The sequence below is a fragment of the Achroia grisella genome, unplaced genomic scaffold (genome assembly GCF_030625045.1).
Source record: "Achroia grisella isolate CSIRO2021 unplaced genomic scaffold, CSIRO_AGI_Agris_v1 utg947, whole genome shotgun sequence".
Classification (NCBI taxonomy): Eukaryota; Metazoa; Arthropoda; class Insecta; order Lepidoptera; family Pyralidae; genus Achroia; species Achroia grisella.
In genome coordinates, this window is record NW_026713071.1 from 1,553,071 (window position 1) to 1,579,166 (window position 26,096).

At 34.8% G+C, this 26,096-nt stretch overlaps 3 protein-coding genes across 3 annotated transcripts in view; 2 read left to right on the plus strand and 1 right to left on the minus strand.

The window, feature by feature from the left end:
• Positions 1 to 5,610: 5,610 nt before the first annotated feature.
• On the plus strand, positions 5,611 to 12,708 carry LOC131854083 (sodium channel protein Nach-like). Its single transcript, XM_059205207.1, has 9 exons — positions 5,611 to 5,708; positions 6,540 to 6,761; positions 8,538 to 8,816; positions 9,966 to 10,074; positions 10,723 to 10,896; positions 11,292 to 11,397; positions 11,565 to 11,670; positions 11,997 to 12,103; positions 12,572 to 12,708. Exons 1-9 carry the CDS (start codon positions 5,611 to 5,613, stop codon positions 12,706 to 12,708), a joined length of 1,338 nt encoding a protein of 445 aa, XP_059061190.1.
• A 539-nt stretch (positions 12,709 to 13,247) lies between these two features.
• Positions 13,248 to 17,374, plus strand: LOC131854053 (probable U3 small nucleolar RNA-associated protein 11). Its single transcript, XM_059205176.1, has 4 exons — positions 13,248 to 13,576; positions 14,234 to 14,359; positions 15,150 to 15,341; positions 16,080 to 17,374. Exons 1-4 carry the CDS (start codon positions 13,346 to 13,348, stop codon positions 16,287 to 16,289), a joined length of 759 nt encoding a protein of 252 aa, XP_059061159.1. The 5' UTR covers positions 13,248 to 13,345; the 3' UTR covers positions 16,290 to 17,374.
• Positions 17,375 to 17,394: 20 nt separating this feature from the next.
• The window catches only part of LOC131854054 (neprilysin-4-like), an 80,102-nt gene continuing 71,400 nt past the window's right edge, over positions 17,395 to 26,096 (minus strand). The window contains exons 9-17 of the mRNA XM_059205177.1: positions 25,643 to 25,857; positions 24,851 to 25,027; positions 23,586 to 23,689; positions 21,981 to 22,039; positions 21,226 to 21,274; positions 20,796 to 20,863; positions 19,825 to 19,958; positions 18,541 to 18,708; positions 17,395 to 18,042 (exon numbers count right to left, since the gene is read on the minus strand). Of these exons, the coding sequence (XP_059061160.1) occupies positions 17,866 to 18,042; positions 18,541 to 18,708; positions 19,825 to 19,958; positions 20,796 to 20,863; positions 21,226 to 21,274; positions 21,981 to 22,039; positions 23,586 to 23,689; positions 24,851 to 25,027; positions 25,643 to 25,857 (1,151 nt within the window). The 3' untranslated portion in view covers positions 17,395 to 17,865. The remainder of the gene's footprint in view (positions 18,043 to 18,540; positions 18,709 to 19,824; positions 19,959 to 20,795; positions 20,864 to 21,225; positions 21,275 to 21,980; positions 22,040 to 23,585; positions 23,690 to 24,850; positions 25,028 to 25,642; positions 25,858 to 26,096) is intronic.

Genomic DNA, 26,096 nt, shown 5'->3' on the forward strand with positions numbered 1-26,096 from the left:
TTGTTATGTCCTTTTTCCATTTATCTTTGAGCACAATTTGCAAGGTAGAGGAATAAATCAGTTTAATAATTAAAATGATACGATGTTTAAGTTTATATTGAGTTTAAACTACAATTATGATTATAAAACTTTTATAAAATTGACTCGGTCATTACATATAAGCAAAATTAGCAAAAATCACTGGATCTTACCACCTTTTATTTATTTTATTGCGTTCCCAATTTTCGGCAGTGTTTCAACTGTCACGATCTCTCTAATAAACTCTGTAAACTCTAGAGCACCGTGTAGATGGTAAATAAAATATTATTTACCATACCACAAAATAAAAGTGAATAAAACGAGGAAAGATTCTGGATATTTCTAATTTTACATATAAATAATGATTATGGTGTGTTTATTTTTAGATGTACTTGCCGCGATGAGAATATTTTAAAAGTAAAAAATGAATTTACAAACGGAATACTATGATGTAATCTTAAGCTTTAATTCTTAATGCATAATAAATTGTTTTTATTTTCTAATTATATTTATATATTTGACATTTTTTTGTATATTTTTCTAAATGAAATATATTTATTGACTTTTTATAAATATACAATGTAATTGATACTTATCTATTGTTGTATATAGAATAAGTAATAAATAATAAAAACATCGTACGATATACGTGCGTATTTAACACACTCGGCTCTATTACGCCCTCGACAACGGCTCGGCCTGAAATACCGCCTCGTGTGTTATAACCACCATAACGCACTTATATCGTAATATACTAATAAATATTCATTTGTTTATATGGAGGCATGATATCTTAGGACTCCGGAATGCAACGCGTGATGGACTTCACGTGATAGGACGGTAATCACATATCATCAGGTATGCAGTAATGTTGTTTGTTATGCTATAAAAATAAAAAAAACGCCGTCCTTTGTCCGTGCGTATAGATAGGTCGTCAGCTTATTTACGGACCTGTTAAAAAAAGAATAGAATAAATAAAGCGTTATGTCCAATATTATGATACTGGCATCGTGACCACAATTTTCCTGGACTAAAAAATAACCAGTGGCTTTCTGTTAAAACTACTAGGTAAAATCTATTTTTTACTTTTAAAGTGTCAAAATATAGCAAAGATGCTACCAAATTTTCGCATTTATTTTATATTAGTTAAGATGTACTTATTAATTTTTACCTTTTTTTATTTATTACCAAGTAATATCGATTCATATCTATCTTCACGCCAGATCCTTTACAGGACAGGCAGTGAGATCAATTACGATTGGTTTCTATCCTTCAACACAACTATTATATTATTACAGTTCCAGAGACTCTTGACACTCCTCTTGAAACTAATAAAAAAGTTGCCTGTGTATTCCCAGTACCTGCATGTAATACAATACTGAATTTACTCAAAATTAAGAATATTTAGAAAATCTGCTCTAATACTGTGACATTAAAGTCTAATTCCAAAAAAAATCACTTAATCCATTGTTGTATTAAGTAATGTAATAATCTCAGGACAATTCACACAGCGCCATCTAGATCCAAGTTAAGCTAGCTAAAGCTTGTGTAATGAGTACTAGATAACTGATACATATACATAGATATTTTTTGTTTTTTTTTTGTAAATACATACATATTATACATAGAAAATACCCAAACCGATACAAACAGTCATATTCAGGAAAACAAATGTTTGTGCCGTGCGAGGAATCGACCCCCGACCATCGGATGTAAGGTGGTGTGCTAAACCACTAGACCACCGAGGTCGTCAAAAGTGTTAAGTGTGCATAATATATTCACTTTCGCATTCAACTGTTTTAAATATGAGATATTATCTTATATATGGTTTCAAGTTACATACATTCATTACGAATTTTTATGGTATAAAAACCTATGATTTAATATAAGATTTAACGACATGTTAAATAAGAATTTAGTTATTTAAACTACCCTGTTTAATAAACTTTATTTATGTAGTTAACCGGGTCTTAATACGATTAATTTTATGGTAAATAAAGGTATTTACCTCTCGCGACATTTCGACCTGATTGCATTAGTGGTCATGTGCTGACCACATCAAAAAACCCAGTTACCAATATAAAGAAGCATTTATTATATTTACCATTAGCGTAGTTTGCTCTGTTGCCTGTCGCACAATATATTGCGTAGTACATATTGTTTTAGAATAAGAAACAATCGCTTAAAAAAATAGATATTATGAAAGTTTAATATAGAACGTAAATTTATTTTGGCTCAAAATTGATCTGATTGCCATTTTGTTTTTAATGTTGTTTAGTTGGTAATAAATATTTATCTCTAACTTGTAGTTTGGTATAATATATATACCTAAATGATGTGACACGTGTATACCATTTGCAAATATATACACCAAATATTTGTGTAAAAATTCGCCACTTTTAGGCGAACATGCGAATTCAAGTGTGACACCATATCGTATTTATGAAATTTTTATATACTGTTTTGCATGATTTTTATATTGTTTAACATATAAGATGAAATGTATACTACTATCGAAATTATATTTATATACCTATTGACATGACATGGACCTGTATGATCTCTCTGCAAATGATTGTACAAATTTTATTTCAACTATTTATATATAAGTTTTTAAACAATTGACGTTAAAAAATTTAATAACATATTATAATTGCAATTGATTATCAGCTTTCATAATATGAATGTTAAGGATTAATTTTAAATGCTATCTATGTACTGAATACCAAAATTAGTAAAAACAGTAGTTATGTATAAATAAATGCATTTAATAAATTCAATTTGTGTTTCATTTCTACAAATTTGATCGCAAAATAATAATCTGCATTGCTGTGAATGTAAATGTAATGGATATGGTTCATTTTTGCTTATGGGGTTAAGATATTACGACATTAAAAATACGAACATTCGTCTGTACGTTTTATTATCTGTGGTACAAACGTTGTTTTGCCATATAAATTGAATACGCAATTAAAAACTAGGGGTTGGTGGTAGAAGGGTGAAGTTTTACGGATGTTTGTATTTTTAATGCCTAATAATAAAAAAATAAAAAAAATTGTCGACAAAATGAAATATTTTTTTTGAGTGAACCACCCTTAATACTTTTGGGTACAAAAGTTAGTTATAAACTAATTATCAGAGCTACTAAAGATTTTTTAAGAAAATTTCATCAAAATCGGTCAAGCCGTTTCGGAGGAGTATAAATGGAACTTTGTCACGAGACTTTTATATATTAGATTATGAATTATAGATGCGTAGATAGGGAGGTAAGAACAGAGGCTTTTTGCCACAACTATAACCTGGTATCATCTTACAGCAATGGTATTTATAAACTGATACGATATACGCCCCCTATCCGTTGAAGAAGAAAAGGCAAACAGAATTCCATTATTATATTTTTTTAATATATAATAATAATAATCTGAGGACAATTCACACAGCGCCATCTAGACCCACGTTAAGCTACCTAAAGCTTGTGTTATGGGTACTAGATAACTGATACAAGTACATAGATATTTTTTTTTCGTAAATACATACATATTATACATGGAAAACACCCAGACCGATACAAACAATCATACTCATGAATACAAATGTTTGTGCCGTGCGAGGAATCGAACCCGCGATCATCGGACGTAAAGCGGTGTGCTAGACCGCTATACCACCGAGGTCGTCGCTATAATAATGGAATGGTGCACCCGCCTGCTAGCGTTTTGCTGGCGGGGCACCAGTGGAGGATGATAACATGTCAGGTCAGTTAGCCCATCGTGATAAATTTACTAAGAATTTATCACGATGGTTATCAGGGGAACCGCGTGGAGGACAACCTAACATGGTACATTGCTAGCAATAAGATCATCAGTCCACATTACTAACAATCTCCTTTCCCCCGGCAGCATTAGAATAATTCGAAAAAATACAATAGAGTTTAAATAAATAAATAGGTTAATTTTGGGCATAGATTAATAACACATTTCGCCCAAATGAGAAACAAATGTCTATGAATTTAGATCGATCAACACATAAAATATGAGCAATTAACAGGTATTAAGTGGATAGTGTTTAAATGGTGTCATTAAATAGGTATGAGTGTGGGGCACTGTGGGGTGACCCTATCCACCATAATATGCATACACCTGATTTTTATCTAAAATTGCATAGGACATGTTATCATAAAACACTTTATTAGGGTGTACGTCCATGTACATACTTTATAGCACTGTAGTCTGAATACATTTTTAAGAGTTTAAAACTAAAAATTATTCTCTATACCTATATGTATATTAATAATATCTAGAGCAAAGCCTTTTACTCACTAAACGATTACTTGAATGACGAGCGTGCATGGCAATAGTTGTTCATGCACGGGATTTTCATTTAATGTTACATAGACATAGACACCTATATAAATAAAAATTGTAAATTGGCTTTAAAAAAATATAATAAATTCAATTGAGTTTCTTGCCAGTTCTTCTCGATTGAATCTGTATATTGAACTGGATGTTAGGGGAAATAAATATAATATAAAGAAAATTGACGTTCATAAGCGGCTAAAATGTCCTACACGAATAAGTGATTTGTTAATTTGAATTTATCTCAAGACAATTCACACAGTGCCATCTAGTCCTAACGTATTAGTATGTAATATTATGTTATCTGTGGTATTAGTTTGTGTTATGGGTACTAGACAACCGATATAAATAAATTCATTATTTTAAATGCATAAATAATATACATAGAAAACATACAGACCGATAGTAAAAATCGAACTCATGAATACAAATGCTTGTACCATACTAGGAATCGAACCAGCGACCGACGGAAGTAAAGCGGTGTACTAAACTGTTAGACCAGCGAGGGCGTCAATCATTAGTGTGCTCGCACCCTTATATGTGCTTGTATCAAATGGAATATTACAGTGAGTGGAACACGAGGTCCAGCTATGTAGGTACAGAATTGTATTCATATTGTTAGAGTAGGTACCCTGTAATCTATATAATAGGACTTAGAACGTATGTGCAATCGCTAATTATTAACAATTGAAAAAAGTTTTATAAATCGAAATTCAAATTTTTCAGATAATTTTTTTTTTTTCTATAATGCAAGAACACTTTGACATAACAGTTGCGAAGATTGTTAGAGTAGGTACCCAGTAGAGGCTAGGCTTTATAACGTGTGTGCTTTCTTATTTTAAAACAATTAAAAAAAAATCCTATAATGTTAGAATCATTTAACAGAAAAAGTTACAAAATATTCAATTGACTTCTATCCGCAATCGGCAACTGAAATGATTGAATGTTACAGTTCGAAGCAAATTGTATTCCCAATTGCACATGTAAAATGGTCTATACCAGGCATCAAACCGTCGGCCTGCTGTAATTTGATGGGATACTCATTACCTAATGATTTTTAATCAATCATATAAACCAGAAGGTTTTCAACCGAGCGGAAATAATTGACGACAAAAGCTTCTAGCTCGCGGACTTCATTATAATATAATACATAGCTCAATACACGTATGTTAATTACATAAAATATTCTTATAATAATTCATGTGAAGATTAAAATTTTGTAAACTGCACTGATTTCATCATGAGACCGTCCATACCTCGTCGAGTCATCAAACGTTACTTGGACACTACCACACTCCACGGCTTCAAGTATTTACGCTCCCAGTATTACCAGGATCGGTAAGTAGATATAGCAGGTTCGATTCTAAAGAGTAAAGATTCCAGACGGAAATAATAATACTATATAACGTACAGTGCCATCTAGTCCCACGCTACGTAGAGATTGTGTTGTGAGTAACTAGACTACTGATATAAATAGTTAGATATTTTTTTAGAGGAATCCAACCTGCGGCTATCAGAAGTAAAGCGGTGTGCTGAAGCGCTAGACGCTGGGTAGATATATTTTTGTAAATGGATACATAATAAAGAAAACATCCAGACCGATACAAATAATCATACTCTTGAATAGTATTCATTTGATTTTACGTTATGCATTTGTACCGTGCGAGGAATCTAATCCGCGACCATCGGATGAGATGCGGTGTGTAAGCACTAGACTACCGAGGCCGTCAAATGGCAACTGAGCAATGGTAACAAACAATCCATCTACATTACTAACAAGCCTTTCCTCCACATGATCTTGTTAAAATTAGTGAATTGAGAATAGTAAAATAGAATAGAAAATCATTTATTCAAATAAACTTACATTGAAGCACTTTTGAATAGTCATCACTTTTATCTACCGCTCATTCTGAAAGCTCATCACAAGAAGAACGAGCAAGAAATTTGAGTTTGATTGTTTGTAATTCTTTATACATATTATTTATAGGATACATATAACTTAGAAAGTAAATGCGTACAATGGCGAACTTATCCCAAAAGAGGGATTTCTTTCAGGCAACCTTTGAGTGGATGTTGATTTTTTCAATAATTTAGTTGTAACTTTACATTTTTAATTTGAAACAGTTTGTAATTACCAACAGTTTTAATTGGTTAATTTTGTTGATTCAGTATAGGCTGGATATTAGCTTGCTTCGCCGGTGCAGTGTGTGCAGGATTCCTGTGCGCGACATTCTGGGATCGTTTCCGTCATCACTCCACTGTGATGGTGTTAGAAGACCGCCGCTTCGACATGGGAGCTGATGATGGCCACATCTCTTCGACGGGCATGCCGCAGCTGATCGCCGTGTGCCATGCACCGGAGGCGGTGGCTGGTGCATTTGTGCGGCAACTGTACTTTTCTTTTATATCCTTACTTATATCTTTTATATCTTTACTTATCTCTTTTATACATAACAATCCATCAGGCGTCTGAGAGCAACCGATGGCGACAGCTGGTCGACAAGATAGTGTAAAATCGCGATCCTCAGCAGTGAGGGAACGATTAAGAAGAATCTCTTTTATATCCTTACATGTTATACTTAGGTATCTTTTTTATCTATATATACAAAAAAATTTGGAGTGTCTGTTTGTAATATTGAAATAACCGTCTTTTACTGCATGCATATGAATATACTACATACACCAAAAATTACATTACTTACAATTTTTGTGTCTGTCTATCTGTTTGTTCCGGCTAATCTTTGAAATGGCTGGACTGATTTCGACGGGACTTTTATTGGCAGGTAGCTGATGCAATAAGGAGTTACTTAGGCTACTTTTATTTTAGAAAATTCCACGCGGACGAAGTCGCGTGAACAGCTAGTCGTTTATAAAAATCTTGACAAGACCTTCAGAAGGGTGACGAGGGCGTGTGTGGGATTTTTATCCACAAAAAAACTACAAGGTGTACCTATCAACGCTATTGTCTCAGTCGTGAGGTAGCTTTATCATTCTACCGTGACTTCTGCGGCGTTAACCTGCCCTGTAGATAGCGTAAGTCAGGCCCCGTTGTTAGGGCGACCTATTTCTCCTTAATCAATTATTTGCCCTGCAATGTAGATGGTGTAGGTCACGCCCCATCTCGTTGTTAGGGCGACTTATTTTGCCCTACTCAATTATTTGCCCTGTAATGTAGATGGTGTAGGTCACGCCCCATCTCGTTGTTAGGGCGACCTATTTCGCCCTACTCAATTATTTGCCCTGCAATGTAGATGGTGTAGGTCACGCCCCATCTCGTTGTTAAGGCGACCTATTTCGCCCTACTCAATTATTTGCCCTGCAATGTAGATGGTGTAGGTCACGCCCCATCTCGTTGTTAGGGCGACCTATATCGTCCTACTCAATTGTGGAAGAGTGTGGGTAAACGCACACGTCTCCGGGGCCAGTTATGCCCCGGAGACGTGTGCTGCATACACCAAACTTAGAACAACTTACGCTTCTCCATCTAATTGTAACACAACTTGTCTTATAGGTACTAAACAATTAATATAAATAATTACATAACACATTGAAGACCGCATTGAAATCTTATCTCACAGAGGGATCGGCTTTTTTTTATTGTTACTTTTTTAAATATGTTTTTAGTGTACAATAATTTGATGTAGACATTATTTAACCCCTAGATTTATTTCAATTAAAGGATGGTGGGTGGACTCGCGGACCCAACATGTAAATTAACTTTCGTTGCGGAGTGATCCATGTGGACATGCGGTCTTTAACGTGTTAAATACGCTTTTTTTGTCAACACCATATTAATACAAATAATTATATTCAGGAATAAAAATGTTTCGATGTATGCGCCATTCAAAGTGTTTTGATAGAAATTTGATTTGAAGCTAATGCGTCAAATAGTGCTGCATAGGTAATTTTCTCACTTCATATGTTTGGAGTTCGCACAAAAGTCTCGAAATTTCAAATAAATAAATCAAAATAAATGAAACCCTCACGATCATCGCAAAGTATATGCTAAACTATCAGATCACCCGATACTCAGTTTTAGTAAAAAGGGGTAGGTACAAAGTTTTTGTTTCACGTCTAAATATAATAATAATAATACTACGCAATTTACGTCATTTAATCTCAAGCTAAGCGGAGCTTGTTATGGGTACTAGACTTATTAATATCTAGACTAATGTTTAGTAAACAGGTAGACAACACAACTCGATTGTCTGGCACTATCTCCAACATACTATGGAACAAACCGGTGGAGGCGGAGCAACTGATACTGCTGGATCAAACCCTGGAGCGGAATGAAATACGACTCGTTGACGGTCTACTAAATTACACCTCGGAATGCAGCGATGTCCTCATCGTTTGCAGATGGCAACACCATTATGTACCATGCGAATTACTCTTTGTTAAACAATTGACTAGGTGGGGCGTTTGTTGCGTCATGGATGAATATAGGTAAGTAATTTCTTATATATAAACTTCGTCAAGTCTTCTCGTCGTTTCTTCCACAAAGCCTTAAAACAAAGGTATATAATCAGTGCGTTCCATCCTTTATGACTTACGGTGCCGAAACGTGGACACTGACGATACGACTGGTCCACCAACTCAAAGTCGCTCAACGAGCTATGGGAAGAACTATGTTTGGAGTTTCTCTGAGGGATAAAATCCGAAATGAAATAATTCGCCAGAGACCTAAGGTCACCGACATAACTCTTCATATCTGTAAGTTGAAGTGGCAGTGAGCTGGTCATATCTGTCGTAGAACCGATGCTCGCTGGAGTAGGCGTGTTCTAGAGTGGAGACCGCGAATTGGCAAACGTAGTGTAGGACGCCCCGCAGCTAGGTTGCGGGTAGTAACTGGATGAGAAGGGCTGAAGATCGTGCCCAGTGGCGTGCCTTGGTAGAAGCCTATGTCCAGCAGTGGACTGTAGTGGGCTGATGATGATGATGATGATTTTTTTACTACAAATATTGAGCAATCTCATATGATGTTAAGTGATTGCGGTCTAATCTGTTACACGCAAGCTTAAACAGTAAACATGGTCCATTCATTCTTGCCTTGAAACACCAAAGTTGTAAAAGGTAGGAAACACTGATGCTGGGAGAGAGTTCCACTCCTTAGCTGCTCGCATGAAGATGATACAAATCAGCTGGTACGAGTAGCAGAGATCACAATTATATATGAGCGGAGCCGCTCTCTACGTCTTGTTGTCTGGTGGTGGGACGGAAATTTGTTTTAATTTCGGTCATTAAATGTGTTACAAACGAGTGAGGCGTTATAAATTATATTGTTGAAAAATTATCACTATATTCTAAGCCAAAAATTCACATGATTTTAGCTTCACTGTCTCAGGCAAACAGAAGTACCCGATATAAAAAAAATGGTGTAGAAATACGACCAGTCTCCTGGTTACTCTGATTCTTTTGTAGTCAAAAAATATTGCATCTTGAGAGTTTCTGAGTAAATCCGAAACATTCAATTAAATCGATCTCTTCTCGTGTACTTCAAAGTAGTTCTAGAAAAGTTATATCGTGTCAGTGTTATATTAATTTCTCCCTTGTTTAGAGAGCTCTAAATTTCTATGGTATTCTCTGACATTGCAGATTACATAATCAAACCACGAACCGATTGTTAGATGACATGGAAAATACTAGAATGTTAGATTTAGTGATGAATCACTCTAGGATTGAATCGCCTCTACACGGCTACGCTGTAAGTAGTAAAAATTATCTTACTTTATTAATTATGGTGTCAGTATGTCGATGGGGCTGCCGCTTTACTGCAGTGGATCTGGCATGTTCGCTCTTGTACGAACGATGACTATGCCATGATATTGTAAGAACAAAAACTGCATCTTTACTTATCAGAACGCGTGTGGGCATCGACAACATCCCTCGATAGTTCCCCCGTCCAATTCATACGGGAATCGAAATTACGACGGCCTGAGCCGAGGTCAGAGAGATAGTATCCGTCAGGCGGGAGTTGGTCTTCCTTTGGTTTGGAGTGCCATCTGCACGCGCCCCCAACCATCCCGCGAAGCTGTAAATACCAGTTGCGGCCAATAGCATTAGAGCAGGCCAAAAAACACCCGATATGCAAAATTATAAAGGCGTATCGGAGGAGTTTGGTATTTTTCAGTGTCGTCTAGATTTGAACTGACGACGTTAGGATTTTATAAGTCGAGTTTTTTCAATTACATTTTTTTCAGTCGAGTATTTTTTTTAACTGAATCAAATATAACGTTTCCTCTCATGACACTAATGTCAGTACTAATGTTAGTACTGCAGTAGGTACATATAGATAAATTAATTAAACCAAGTTCAAGTGAATAATAATAACTTGACTAAAAAAAAATTTCAGATGATCACAAAGTATTCAGGGGAGGGGGGAGTGGAACCCATGTATATTCAGCGAGGATACGCCTACCAAGTTCAGCTAATGTTCACGTTATTGCTGGACGGAGTTGCAGATGCTGACAACATAGTTGCTGGCAACTGCGTATCAGATAATAGTTACTCGAGGGACGAATGCGAGGTTGTTTTCTATTGATAATAATAATAATAATAATAATCTCAGGACAATTCACACAGCGCCATCTAGACCCAAGTTAAGCTAGCTAAAGCTTGTGTTATGGGTACTAGATAACTGTTACATATACATAGATATTTTTTTTGTAAATACATACATATTATACATAGAAAACACCCAGACCGATACAAACAATCATACTCATGGATACAAATGTTTGTGCCGTGCGAGGAATCGAACCCGCGACCATCGGTCGTGAAGCGGTGTGCTTGACCGCTAGACCACCGAGGTCGTCAATAAGTTGTTATTTCAATTCACCAGAATTTTATCACAATGAACAGGTAGGACCTGTCCAAGTACCTTATTATTATATTATTTATTGATTCATATTTTTTATTCAGTTAAAGTGCCTCGAAAATAAATGCGGATGCTCAGACCCTCGGCTCGAGCGGACTCTGCCCCCCTGTCCACTGACCAAGACTGACTGTTTCGCACCGCCTATTAACGGTAAGCTTCACTTTTATATATTTTAATTTAGGAGCTTTCAGGAAGCTTGCTTTTATTAATAATCTTTAATATATAAAATTCTCGTGTCACAGTGTTTGTAACAAAATCAGCTGTGGCATAGAAAATTATTTGTCTATGAAGAGCTAAATATAATCTGTATATTATAGGAAATACAAGTTGCCAGTGTCCTTTCCTATGCGAGGAGTACGTCACGGACTTGTCTTTGGAAGGTAGCCCCATTAAGACTCTGGATAACTCTATAGATCCTATACAGTAAGTGGTGAAAGCTGACTGTAAATCAGCACTCAACTCATTGAGATTATGCTTACCTCAGCAACAGCTGAGGCATTTCTCGTTGTCAACTTTATAAGCTTTTTTAACCTTGTCTATTCTTTTAATGTTTGGCAATAATGGTAATTACTAATTAGATAGTAATTAGATCAAAAATCCTGAAAAGGCCCGTAACTCACCTGTAATTCCCCTCACCATCAGATTAACCGCAAACTCGTTTGTCCCCTATGTTATAAAAATACCTACCTACTATTACTACTCACCATGTCAATAAAAAAACATTTTAACGGAATAAAATTTGTTCACAGCCGAGGTTTGAACATTACCACCTCAATAGTGGTTCATTTTCAAGTAAAACTGCGGGACTGTAAAGTAATATCACAAATACCAACAGAGACCTGGCTCACTTTAATGTGTAAGTAACATGTACTCATTTTATACATGACTAGCTGTTCCCGGAACGTCGTCCGCGTGGAATTTAACTTTATTTTTCTAAAATAAAAGTAGCCTAAGTTACTCCTTATTACATCAGCTACCTGCCAAAAAAAGTCCCATCAAAATCAGTCCAGCCATTTCAGAGATTTTCCTTTGGTCCTTTCTGGAAATTGTTGTACATGCATTTCTGGCGAATTTACCTTGATGTATTAACTAACCTGACTTCCTCTTAAAATCCTCCACTGGTGCACTGCCAATGTATATCATTTTCAAAAGTAGCGAAAGAGTGAACAATGCAAAGATTTTGTATTTTTCAATAATTTCTATTTCTGATACAATTTTCTTCTCTTAGAAATATATATTACTAGGAACGGTTTTTATACTGCTAATAAAGTACAACCAATTGAGTAAATAGTCACTATGTTTATAATTATCTTATAAATTTCAGCTGCACTGGGAGGAGTATTTAATATGTTCCTGGGAGTGGGGCTGTTCAGTGCATTAGAGCTTCTATATATTATACTTCTAAATATACCTAATATAATAAGGTCATGTTGTAAAATTAATAAAGTTCTAGTACATTGAATTGCTATAAACAAAAACGAAGAAGAATAGCAGTTATCGAGTCTACTTATGTATAGTTTGTTATCAAATGTTACCCCAGAAAATACAATGGAGCAAAAGTATATCACATTTTATTTAATATTGTCCTTCTTCCATTCTCTTACTCAAGTGCCGTAGCATAAGGGGCGGTACAACTAAAATATAAGTAGGTAAGGTTTTTTGCAATTTATAAAAAAATATTAAGTTACCTAAAGATACAGACGGGAAAAAAGAGTAAAGACCGCGCTATGTCACTATCCGACATAGTAATTAAAACTATTAAGCAACATACGAGCGGGACGCAAACTACGATTGCCGCACAGTGAAAATCTTGACGGTTCGTGGCGATAATTTTATTAGAAAAATAAAATTTCAAGATAAGCGTTTTCTGTTCTGTGGTCCGTAATCAGTGTTTCTGTCAATGTCATAATTTAGTCAATCAGTCAGTCAGTTCGAGTTTTGATTGACTGAACACGTTTGAATTTTAACACAAACAATGCACTATTTTGTGAATTATGCTGGTTTTAAATTGTTTTTATTAATATAAATTAAGAACTTGTTCGTGTGAATACTCTTTTACTACTTTTGTATTATTATATGTAAAAAATAAAACATAACAATGTCGTCGTGGAAAAAGGCCGCAAAAGCCAACCAAAAAACTCATAAAGAGAGACACCAACCAAACTCCAGAAGACATTTGGGACTTTTGGAAAAGAAAAAAGATTACAAGAGACGTGCAGACGATTATCATGAGAAGGGAGAAACTCTCAAATTACTGCGGAAGCGGACGCTTGACAAAAATCCTGATGAGTTTTATTTTCACATGATAAATTCAAGAGTCAAAGGTGGAGTGAGTATATAACCTTATTTTAAGTTTTTGCTTTATCTCACCAACATATAACACCACGTCCTGACTTTGTCGCATTGCAATATATGTAACATGCGATCTTTGTACATCTGAAGTTACCTATACAATGCTAAATACATTTGTGAAATAGTTGCACTTTTAGATTAAAGAAAAAAAAAATAGTTGCATGGGGTTTGCATATTATTGTCTATACATACACAAACTCACAATTTACACCTGGGTTGCAAACCTTAAAATACTTAGCCTCATGCGAAACAATAAAAAGTTTTGTATATTGCTTTGACTATTCTCTCACATCAGTCTTTTACATTTGTATATGAAAATGCCTTCATACTGAATGATAAAAATGTCATATTTGTGTGAGGATGTTTGTAAGATTGGCATACTGGCAATAACAGACTAAGCATAGTGAAACAGCATTTATCTTCCCATATTTTTAGTGTTAGTCACTTTTTAAGTGTTAAGAACAAAGAGATATTACTATATTGTACTAAGAAAATGTAGGTAACTTCATTAGACAAACTCTTACATATAGACAATGCAGCATAACTACTTTAAATAGATATAATCTTTGAGATGTACTTAAAATTATAAAAATAAAAAAAATGTACATATAATTAATAAAAATTTGTATGCCAGGTCCACCATGAATTAAAGAAAGAAGAAGAAGACAGTCCAGCGCAACTGAAGTTGATGCAAACCCAGGATATTAGGTACATCAATATGAAGCGTACAATGGAAAGCAGAAGGATTGATCGTTTACAGGTATTTTGTAAAATTATTTTATAAAAACATGAAGGAAACTAATTTACTTTTAACTCTACTAATTTGTAGTAGAGTTCTTTTATTTATTAAATGAACACATGGATATGGCGTTAAATCTAGCATATATGTCATGTATTAATTGAATAAGAAACTTTACAAGTATTTCTTTTTATGGATGATAATAGAATGATGCACCTACATGTATTAATGGTTATCACCAGTGAAGGATGATAAAATGAGCATGAAGTCAGGTCTGTTGGTATATCTTGGCAAATGGTAATGATTTCTGGAAGTTTAAGAAATTGAAATAATGTTTATTGTCCATGTTGAACAGTAGGTAGGTCAACCTGATGTAGTACTTGCTAGCAATGGGCTCATTAATCTACATATTAAGAATCCTCTTCGCCCCAATTTGCTAATATTATTTATTCTATAATTATATTATATATTTTTATATTACCATTAATAATTGATTACTTGAATGATGAATCTGCATGACAATAGCACGGGATTTTCACCTAATGTTAGACATAGACACCTACATACGTATGCAATGTAAATAAACTGGCTATTAGAAAAAAAGAAATTCAGATGAGTTTCTTGCTAGTTCTTCTCAATTGAATATGTATACTGAGCTGGATAGTAGGGAAAAAATGTTAATTCATAAAAATTGCCCTTCATATGCGCCTAAAATGTCCTACATGATTAAATGAATATTAATTTGATTTGAAAAAGAGATATTGTTTTGTATATAGGCCTCTGGGATTATAATTTAATTTGTATATTTCAGAGTGAACTTCATATGACAGATGTGGCCGACTCAACCCCTAACACGCACATATTCTTTGTAGACGAAGGTGAGGAGAAAGACTTTGACGTAGCCAAAAGACTGGACACACATCCAAAGCTGCTTGGCAGGAAGTCAAACCGACCGAGGCTGTCCGATTTGGATAAAATAAAAATACCACTAATTGATAGCGAAGTGAGTTGTAATGTTGTATATATACATTTCTGTATTTTACATTTATGACAATTTTTTAAAGTATTGTACACTATATTGTTACTTTCAAAGTATTTGTAAATATAAGTAAAATAGGATGTGTGTCACATACTGAGCATGCCATGATGTGAACCCAACGAACATACTACTTAATGTTCAATTGTGACAGATTGGTAAATGAAAAAACAAAACAAAATAGTGTTTGAAACTAAGCTCCTCTAAAATGACTTGACTGATTCTTATAAATTTTTGTGTGTATTCAGTAGGTCTCAGCTCAGCTATCAGCTATACTATTGATTTGTACGTTCTGATTTTATGGATTGTGTGTGCTGTTGGTTTTGAAAAAACTCCTAAGTGATAAAGGAGGTCCGCCTAAAATTTTTATTTTATTATTTTGACATTTTTTGAAAATTTTTATGGTTCTTCATCTGTGTGTATTCTACACACAACCCTAAATTTTCACTCACCATCAACCCCGATTTCCATTTATATGACAAAACAATGTTTGCTGGGTCAGTCATGGAGATTTGTAATATTTCTTAATAACTAATTATTCTCTATGGTTAAGGTTAAGATCTGTAAACGTATATGAAAGGAAAATAAAAATCCACTGAAATTAAAATCAAATTTCATTATTTTCTATTTTTAATTCCTTATTATCAAAAAGTATTTTATAGCATTCGAAAATAGCATAATTTCAAATATTGCATTTAATTTCAGACATCTAAAGCTATGATAGGAAGTAGAAAAAAGAAGTACAAGGAAATGGCTAAGAGAATTGAAAGAGAGAAGGAGCTCATGGTGATTCAACAGAAGATGGAAATTAAGCGTCATTTGCAGTCCATAAACCAGATTAAACCCAAACGCATAAAGAAGGGAACCAAACACTCAGCACCTGTATATGAGTTCCAATATGTTAGAAAGAAATAAAACATATGGTTATAAGAATATTTACTCTTTTTTATTTCGTTTTCAATAAATAATTTTGTTATATGTTTAAAAAAACTGAGATGCACTGAGATTGTCTCACTCTTATTATACATATATAAAATAAATGAGCATTTCTCACAAATAATTAATTATAAACAAGATTTTTCTTATAACTACAACACTCATATAAGACTGTATATTTTTTCTTTCGCTTAAATAATAGAAATTCACATTATAAAACAGTCTTTCATACACTTGTTACAATTTAAAATAATTATGTCAATATTGGCGCCAAAAAGTAGAAAAATTTTAATTGGTCTGTGTTTTTTTGTATATACATTTTTTTTCATTTCTTTAGGGCAACTACTCACAGAACATACAGCTATTTTCTTAATTGACGATACGATATTTTTGATATCAATTAATTTAATATTTGCTATACGTCTATATGTCTACGTTTTGTTGATTATTACAGTTTAGAAACGTGTGTGGCACGTAACATTTTTTTCTAATGTAAAGTTATTAGTGGTATAAAACAACATCCAAAATTACATAGATGTTATTTCAGACACTGGTACTTATATATTTATTGTTAAAGTTTTAACATTTTATAAACTTATGAAACTAAGTAAGTACAATATTTGTATTGTAAATTCTGTCGGTAACAATACTTAAGCGCTATTCGATTACAAGCTAATTTCACATAATATATCTTGCAGTAATATTCACTTTGTCAAAAAGTGAACTATTTACTCAAACAATTCATATAAACATGATTATTACAGCCAACTATACAATAAAATACTGAATTCGTTTCGATTACATTCCACATTGTCAACATAACAAGTGCATCGTTATATTTGTACGTACACTTAAGAGCATTATTATAGCTATCTCGTAAACTATGCGTTACCTGTCAATTTATAATTCTTTACAGAGTATAAAGTCGCAGCCGCTGTCACTTCGCTTATATCTTTTAAATTACGCAACGGATTAATGCAGTTTTCAGTAATAGATAGAGTGATTGAAGAGGAAGGTTTATATGTATAATACATGTATATCCGTACGAAGCCTGTTGATACCAAAACCATACTTTTTTTTCTGTGGTTATTCAACTAGAACCATCAATATATTTAATAGGTTTGATGAATATTTTGAGAATCGCCCCCGTATAGTATTTTGAATATATATTTGAATTCAACGTGGCAATGACGGATTCAAACGAGTCCGACAGCCGGCGATGGGATCTCCCCTGTATAATATTTTTAATATATATTTGAATCTAACGTGACAATGATGGATTCAAATGAGTCCAATAGACGGCGGTAGGATCGCCCTCTGCCACTTTGGATTCAACTATACATAGGTAAAGTGTTGCGTTTGAGATGCTATCGACAATTGACAATACTTCTGGCTACCCTACCTTCAACACTACAGTTCTGACGGTACATTTTCTATTAAAATTGACAGCTAATGCAAATAATGCGAGAGTACAATATTAAATGTTCGACTAAGGTGGTAACTTCATGGTAACCTGTGGATTGTCTTTGGTTCACTAACTAATCACAAACAAGTATCACCACAGTATGCACTTGTGTTCGGGGTTCATGGGGGAACCCGTGGGGCACTGCCAGGCTTCCGCGAACTCCTTGGAGTTGCTGAGGGTGCCAATCACGCGGATCTTGTTGGGGCTGTGCACCCCTTCCACCATCTTGGATTTGAGAGCGCCCACGGTTGAGTTGCCGCACCATATCTGAGAAAATCGGAGTTTGTAAAGTAACTTAAAGGGGAAAGTCACTTTTATATTATTTGACAAATACATGCTTGGATATGTTATTGAAGAAATACATGTTTAATAGCAAATTTGTTGTTATATCTGTTCAAATAGCTACATATATAATTATATTAATATTAATTGATAATTGGCATTTTTTAAATACATATAACAGTATTATTTTAAATCGCAACACTTCAGAAAATGTAGATAAAAAACTTTGGTCCTTCGAACCGGATAATATCGGTAGGTAATTTAAATGTAATTTAGCATACCACTTTACTTGCGACGGTTGCGGGCTCGATTCCTTGCTCGTTATAAACATTTGTAATCATGAGTCTGATTGTTTGTATAGGTCTGGTTTTTTTATTATGTACGTATTTACACAATCTAAGTATTTAAACCAGTTGCCTAGTGCCCATATCACAAGCTCTGCTGAACCTGCGACTGGATGACGTGTAAATTGTCTAGGGGTACCTGCGCAAAACCGAGGAAGAACAGTTGCTCGGGCGAGAGATGCGGCAGGCCGGGCAATGCGGCTGGCCGGGTGGCTGAGCGGCGCCGATACAGAGTGTAGGCGCGGAGTGCCGCTCGTAGGCCTCCGTTGTCTGCGATGTTTTCACCTTGCGTGTTGAACCCGTGCACCTATATATATAACACTCAATTATTTATTACTAACTACCCGCCCCGACTTTGTACAGTTGTCCATATATATATACAGATCTATAAGAGATTGCTTTGTGTGCCGCCGCTAATATGAGCTTGATAAGGCAGCTTTTTGTTAGCATTGTAGCGCGGTGGTTGTCCTCATCACTGTAACATTATACATGTGCTGTGATGAGGTGTCGCTACATAATATATTATTTGTTGTAGTATGTAGGTAGTGAGTATACCAGTAAAATGATTGCACTATTTATTAGACAATATTAAGTTTATCGGTATTTGCTACATGGTTTATTAATAACGCGTCAAGTCGACGCGGAGGGGTGTAGACTGATTTTACACTTAACTTAAATCTATTTTAATGGAAACAAACTAAGGGAAGGGTCCCGAGTGTTGACAGAAATATTACAAGTGTAGGCACAGCATACTTTTATATTAAGTTCTCTTTTGTAAATATATGATTTTTATACACTATAAAAAGTACTATATTGATTATTATACATATAAACATTGCTCTTGAATCACTCTATCTATTGCTGAAAATTGATACCACTGCACTACAGTAGTACGCGTTTATAATATTAGAAGTTTGTGAGTGTAGATGGATGAATTGTATTTAAATTCACACAGAATTGAAATCTATGTTACCTGGAGAGATACTAATGGAAGGGTCCCGAGTGTTGACAGAAATGTTACAAGTGTAGGCACAACAAATAAATTATGTAGTCACCTCATCACATTTATACATATAAATAAAATTGGAGTGTCTGTTTGTAATATTGAAATAACCGTTTTTTACTACATGCATATGAATATAACTACGGTACATACACCAAAATAACATTTTTTTCAATTTTTGTCTGTCTGTCTGTCTGTTTGTTCCGGCTAATCTGAAACGGCTGGACCAATTCTGACGGGACTTTTTTTAGTATGTAGCTGATGTAATATGGAGTAACTTAGGTTACTTTTATTTTAGAAAAATAATGTTAATTCCACGCGGACGAAGTCGCTGGTACAGCTAGTCATATATAATGCTACAGTGGTGAGGTTATAACCATCGTGCTACAGTAATAATGATATTTAGGTATTTGTGTGTACCGTATAGTTGGGGAGCTGCGGCAGGTGGTACTTGCTGTACTGGTCGATGATGCACTGCACCTTCCCGTGGTAGTGCTCCAGGGTCGCCGCCGACCACCACTGCTTCAGGTTACCCTCCTCGTCGTAACGACGACCTATCAGATAGAACATGCAGTGAATCAGAATAGAAAATATATTAATTCAAATAAGTTTAATGTTGTAAGTAGAGTCAGATGTGAAGAATAAACAACAATATCATTTGAGACTTTTATATTAACCAACCAATCTACTACCAATATAATATAACAGATAACTACCGATATCAACAATAGGACCTACCCCTGGACACACACAACGCCATCTAGTTCCAAGGTAAGCACAGATTGTATTATTGACCTCGGTGGTCTAGCGGTCTAGCACACGGCATTACGTCCGATGGTCACGGGTTCGATTCCTCGCACGGCACAAACATTTGTATTCGTGAGTATGATTGATTGTATCGGTCTGGGTGTTTTAAATGTATAATATGTATGTAATAACAAAAAAAATATATCTATATGGTGTAGTGTATTTATTTGTATTATAATCATTTCACATCATTACCTCTTTTCATGACAACTGGCCGCTTACATACAAGACAGACACGTTCCATATTTCTACCTATATTTACATATACCTATAAAATATTCTCATGTCATCCGTCACTCGCCACATACAACTATAATTGTAATATTATTTTCTAGTATCGATTTCTATAATTTTCCTTTTGTTGAGGGTCTATTTTATTTTCATTATTATTACTACCGACCCCATATCTACATATTCGTATCAGTTGTCTAGTACCCATAACAAAGCTTTAGCTACCTTAACTTGGGTCTAGATGGCGCTGTGTGAATTGTCCTGAGATTATTATTATTATTATGGGTATTAGACAACTGATAGATATCCTTATTACACATTTTTTTTTGAAAATAATAATAATAAAATCTTACCTTGATCATCGAAGCCATGCGTTACTTCATGACCCATTATAGCACCGATAGATCCATAGTTTATGGCCCTGGAAATAGAGTACAGTTTATTGATATATATTTCTTAAGAAATTATAACTAACAACTAGCTTTTGCCCGCGGCTTCGCTCGCGTTATTTTATCCCCTTAGTGGTGGAATTTATCAAAATTTATAACTCTCTTTATGTAAATACTCTCTGTAAACACCGGGTTGTCTGTAAGAGATTGCTGATAGCGATGAGACCGCATTTTGTAAAACATATTATCATTGTTTTGTACTTACTGTCCTATGTTTATGTATGTGCAATAAAGAGTTATAACGCACGAGTCTTTTATAAGGTGTTGTAAGTGCTGACAGTAAAATATATCAATTTATAAACCTCGTTATAAAGTAATAAAACAATATACTTACTCAATCCCATTGCCATAGAAAGGTGGCTGCAGTATACCGGCCGGGAACGCTGCAAAACAAATTAACATTTATGTGAAAAAAATAAACATCCATATAAACAATAATAATAAAAAAAATACAAATGTTTGTATTTCGCTAGGAATCGAACCTGCGACCGTTGATACTAAATCGGTATGGTAAACCACTAGACCAGGGTAGGCGAACCTTTATGCTTGATGTATAAAGGTCATATAAAGGTCGCCTACGTGCCATTTTTTCCACAAAATGTTTAATGGTTCATTGACGTGCCATCAAATAATTTTGTTTTTCTGATTATTTGGAAAATAATAATAATAAATACTATCAAAAATATCTATGAAATAAAGTAAACAAAAGAGGTACATTTTGGATTGTTTTCATTACACGCATAAATTAAATTACTTTAAAATTAGTGTGACTTCTATTGCTGCAGGTTAGATGACAAATAATTTATGTCAAGCTTGTACGATGTTACTCTTAGCAAAATGCATGCTGAACTGGATTCATGTGTCAAACGGTTTCTAACCGAGTTTTTAATGTTATCTCTGAAAATAATGACTCGCAGGCATAGTTAGGTGAAAATATTGTAAAAATACCATGAACCAGCTTCTTCAAACGGTTTTTTGATCGACGACGTGCCCAAAATATTGTGTCGCGTACCCTCAATGGCACGCGTGCCATTGGTTCACCTACCCTGCACTAGACCATTGAGTCAGAATTATTAAATAAGTACTTACTGACTGAATTGAGGGTAGCTGAATAAAACGCGTTAACCGTAGTCGCGGTGGCCACCCATCTGTAAAACATATGAGTTTCAATCTAAGAAAATAGTATGAAATTAATATACCTTGACTTCAGTTATCTAAGTAAGTTCGGTCTACCATGAGGCAATGAGTTCGAATTTGGCAGACACGAATAAAAATAATTACATTGCAATTTGTACTTGACTCTCGTGTGATGATAATACTGATAACAAACTGATAGATTTTTACTAGTTTTGCTACGTTACTGTTATTAAGCTGTAATAAATATATAATATAGCCTTCCTTGATAAATGAGCTATACATAACTAAAATAATTATCAAACAAATAATAATAATAATTTTCAACTGGTTTAGTACATCCAGAGGGGGGAACAGGGATTGAAAAGTAATGTGGATTGATAACCCCATTGCTAGCAATGTACAATGTCAGGTCGACCTCCACGCGGTTACCCCTGGAAACCATCGTGATAAATTCCTAGTGAATTTGTCACGATGGGCTAACTGACCTGAGCTCATGCTCATCTTATCATCTTCCACTGGTGCTGCCAGCGTAAACCGTTAGCGCAGGCGGGTGCACCATTCCATTATCATCCGTAAAAAAACAGCAACTAGTATCAGTATAACAGCCTGTATTAGATGCCATTATTAAATATACTTGAATAAAGATTATTTCTGTTTATACATGACATGACATCAATACAATGGATATACTTATATGTATTTGTGTATTAAAAAGATTAATTTATGATATTTGAAATTTTTGTTTAGAACCGTGCAGAGCCGGGGCAGGCCGCTAGTCGTATCTAATAAAATCGTAAATTGGTAAATATATTAGTATATATTATAATATAATAATAAATAAATAATAATCTCAGGACAATTAACACAGCGCCATCGAGACCCAAGTTAAGCTAGCTGAAGATAAAAAAATTATACCCTACAGCTTTTAACTTCAACTTTACCATATAGACAGTTTCAAAAGAGTTAGTGATTGCACCAATAAAAGCTTACGCAACAATAACAAACTGATTTTACCTAAATGTCGTTTGGCTAAAGTTAGTAATTCGTTTTATGGCAATTGCGTAAGGTTTTACAATAAAATACCAGAGTCTGTTATAAATCTGCCAGAAAAAAGATTTAAATGTCAAATAAAACAGTTCCTTTGCAAAAAAGCTTACTATAAAATTGAAGAATTCATTAACGATAATAATGTTTTTATAGAAAAACTTTAAATCCATAGTACTGACAATATTATCTGATTACATTAATAATGAGTACGTAGCGATTTCTATGTTGATTATCGCATACCTCTTACTTGTTACACTGTAATTATTTATATAAAAAAAATCTATTAAAACGAGCAACACACAAGTTTCTTGCTCATTCTTCTTGTGATGAATCTGCATTCCGAATGAGTGGTAGAATCAAAATATGACTATTCAAAAGTGCTTGCAATGAGTTTATTTGAATAAAGATTATTTCTATTTCTATTACCCCTGTATAATACCTATTAGTAGATTCCTAACGTTGCCTCTGTACAATATTTGCGTGGAAAAAATATTTAGAAAAACAATTCACCTGTTCCTATCAGGCTTCTCCCTCAATGACTCCAAGGACTTCTTGACTGCTGCCCATGTCAACTTCAAATATGTCTCGAATAGATTGCCTTCCACCACTTCTGCCTGTAACATTGAATTTTTAATCCTGCATACATCACACAGGAATGGGTTTAAACATCTATTCTCACAGCGCCATCTAGTTCCAAGTTATGCAGAGCTTGGGTTAATATTTTTCATTGTCAGCTAGAGCTGATATAGTACATAGATACATTGTATTTGTGTATAAATTCATAATGCACATAGAAAACACCCAGATATAAACAATCATACTCGTGAATACAAATGCGAGGAATCGAACACATGACAATCGGAAGTAAAACTGTGTGTTAAACCGCACCGAGGCCTTTAATGTATATACATATATTTATTTATTTATGTATTGTATTATAAAGAGCATGGATAACATATAAATAATCAAAATTAACAATAAATAAATAAACAATCTCAGGACAATTCACACAGCGCCATCTAGACCCAAGTTAAGCTAGCTAAAGCTTGTGTTATGGGTACTAGATAACTGATACATATACATAGATTTTTTTTGTAAATACATACATATTATACATAGAAAACACCCAGACCGATACAAACAATCATACTCATGGATACAAATATTTGTGCCATGCGAGGAATCGAACCCGCGGCCATCGGAAGTAAGGCGGTGTGCTAAACCGCTAGACTACCGAGGCCGTCAAAATAATGATATGTTATATATATAAAATTCTCGTGTCACAATTTTAGTTACCATACTCCTCCGAAACGGCTTGACCGATTATTATGAAATTTTATATGCATATTCAATAGATCTGAGAATCAGCTACTATATATTTTTCATACCCCTAACTGATAAGGTTGGATAACCCTTTCATTATAACCCCTAACATTTTATTTTAATTTTTGGACACAATTTTTATTTTTTATTTATTTATAATGTGGCATTAAAAATACATACAACCCACTCTTCTGTCATAATCGCTATATTTTAATAGCGATTTTAATTTATATGGCCAAATAACGTTTGCGGGATCAGGTAGTAAAATATAAATGTATTAAACACGAAAATTTAGAAATGGGTAGTGACATACATACAAGTTTCTTGCTCATTCTTCTTGTGATGAGTCTGCATTCCGAATGAGCGGTAGAATCATAAAACCTTGACTATTCAAAAGTGCTTATATTAAGTTTATATGAATAAAGATTATTTCTATTTCTATTTCTACATACGTGTTTGTAGTGTTTATCGAGCTGCTGGTGTGTGAGCAGCCAGGCAGGGAACCCGACGAAGTTCCGTATGGCCTTCAGCTTGGAGAGCGTCTTGAGGCGCGTGCTGGTGTCCATCCACTCGAGCTGCTGCACGGCCGCCGCGAACGCATCGCGCACGTCCTCCACCATCTCTATCGCCTGACGAAGCCACAATGCAGCTCATTATAACAACGCAACTCACTACAAGCAATTTTCTAGACAATCGTACGATATTTAATAGAGACAGAGATAAAAAGACAATATCGAGTATCTTATATCGAGCACCGAGTATCGAGTACGTATCGTGTGTCGAATATTGAGTACATGTAACAAATTCATTCCCCTTTAATACGTGACATGTCACTTGTTCGTTCACTTTGAGTTTGTGACATGTGACTTGTTCGTTACCTTTGAGTATGTGACATGTGACTTTTTTAGACAAACGTATATTTAATAGAGACAGAGATAAAGAGACAATATCGAGTATCTTATATCGAGCACCGAGTATCGAGTACGTATCGCGTGTCAAGTATCGAGTAAAGAGTATTAATACATGTAACATATTCATTTCCTTTTAGTATGTGACATGTGACTTGTTGGTTCCCTTTGAGTATGTGACATGTGACTTGTTCATTCCCTTTGAGTATGTGACATGTGACTTATTCATTAACTTTGAGTATGTCACATATGACTTGTTAGCTCCCTTTGAGTATGTCACATGTGACTCGTTCGTTCTCTTCGAGTGTGTGACATGTAACATGTTGGTAGTGTTACCTTCTGCCTGGAGTCGTGGTCGAAGTGTCTCTTGACGTAGAGGTAGCTGAGCGCGACCCCGAAGTTAGCGTTGACGTTGGCGGTGCAGCTCTTCCAGCGCGGCGTGCGCTGCTGCAGCCCGAACACCGCGCGCGAGAACTCGAACCCGAGGTCTCGGAACGAGGCCAGCGTCATCGGAGCCACCGTCGAGAACACGCTCCACCACAGGAAACGCTCTGCAAGCAACCATCCACATATATTAATAAGTAAACGACGCCTCGGTGGTCTAGCGGTTTAGCACACCGCTTTACTTCCGATGATCGCTGGTTCGATTCTTCGCCCGGCAAATATTTGTATTCATGAGTATGATTGATTATATCAGTCTGGGTGTTTGATATGTATAACGTGTATGTATTTATTTACGCAAAAACATATATCTATGTACTTGTATCAGTTATCATACCCATAACGGATA

Excerpts from the sequence above, each read along its gene's own strand:
- LOC131854083 (XM_059205207.1), top strand. The coding sequence starts at position 5,611 with ATGAGACCGTCCATACCTCGTCGAGTCATCAAACGTTACTTGGACACT. Across the intron at positions 6,762-8,537 it reads GGTGCATTTGTGCGGCAACT|ACTAATGTTTAGTAAACAGG; the intron begins GTACTTTTCTTT and ends ATTAATATCTAG. Across the intron at positions 11,398-11,564 it reads TTTCGCACCGCCTATTAACG|GAAATACAAGTTGCCAGTGT; the intron begins GTAAGCTTCACT and ends TGTATATTATAG.
- LOC131854053 (XM_059205176.1), top strand. The coding sequence starts at position 13,346 with ATGTCGTCGTGGAAAAAGGCCGCAAAAGCCAACCAAAAAACTCATAAA. Across the intron at positions 14,360-15,149 it reads GAAGGATTGATCGTTTACAG|AGTGAACTTCATATGACAGA; the intron begins GTATTTTGTAAA and ends TGTATATTTCAG. Across the intron at positions 15,342-16,079 it reads TACCACTAATTGATAGCGAA|ACATCTAAAGCTATGATAGG; the intron begins GTGAGTTGTAAT and ends ATTTAATTTCAG.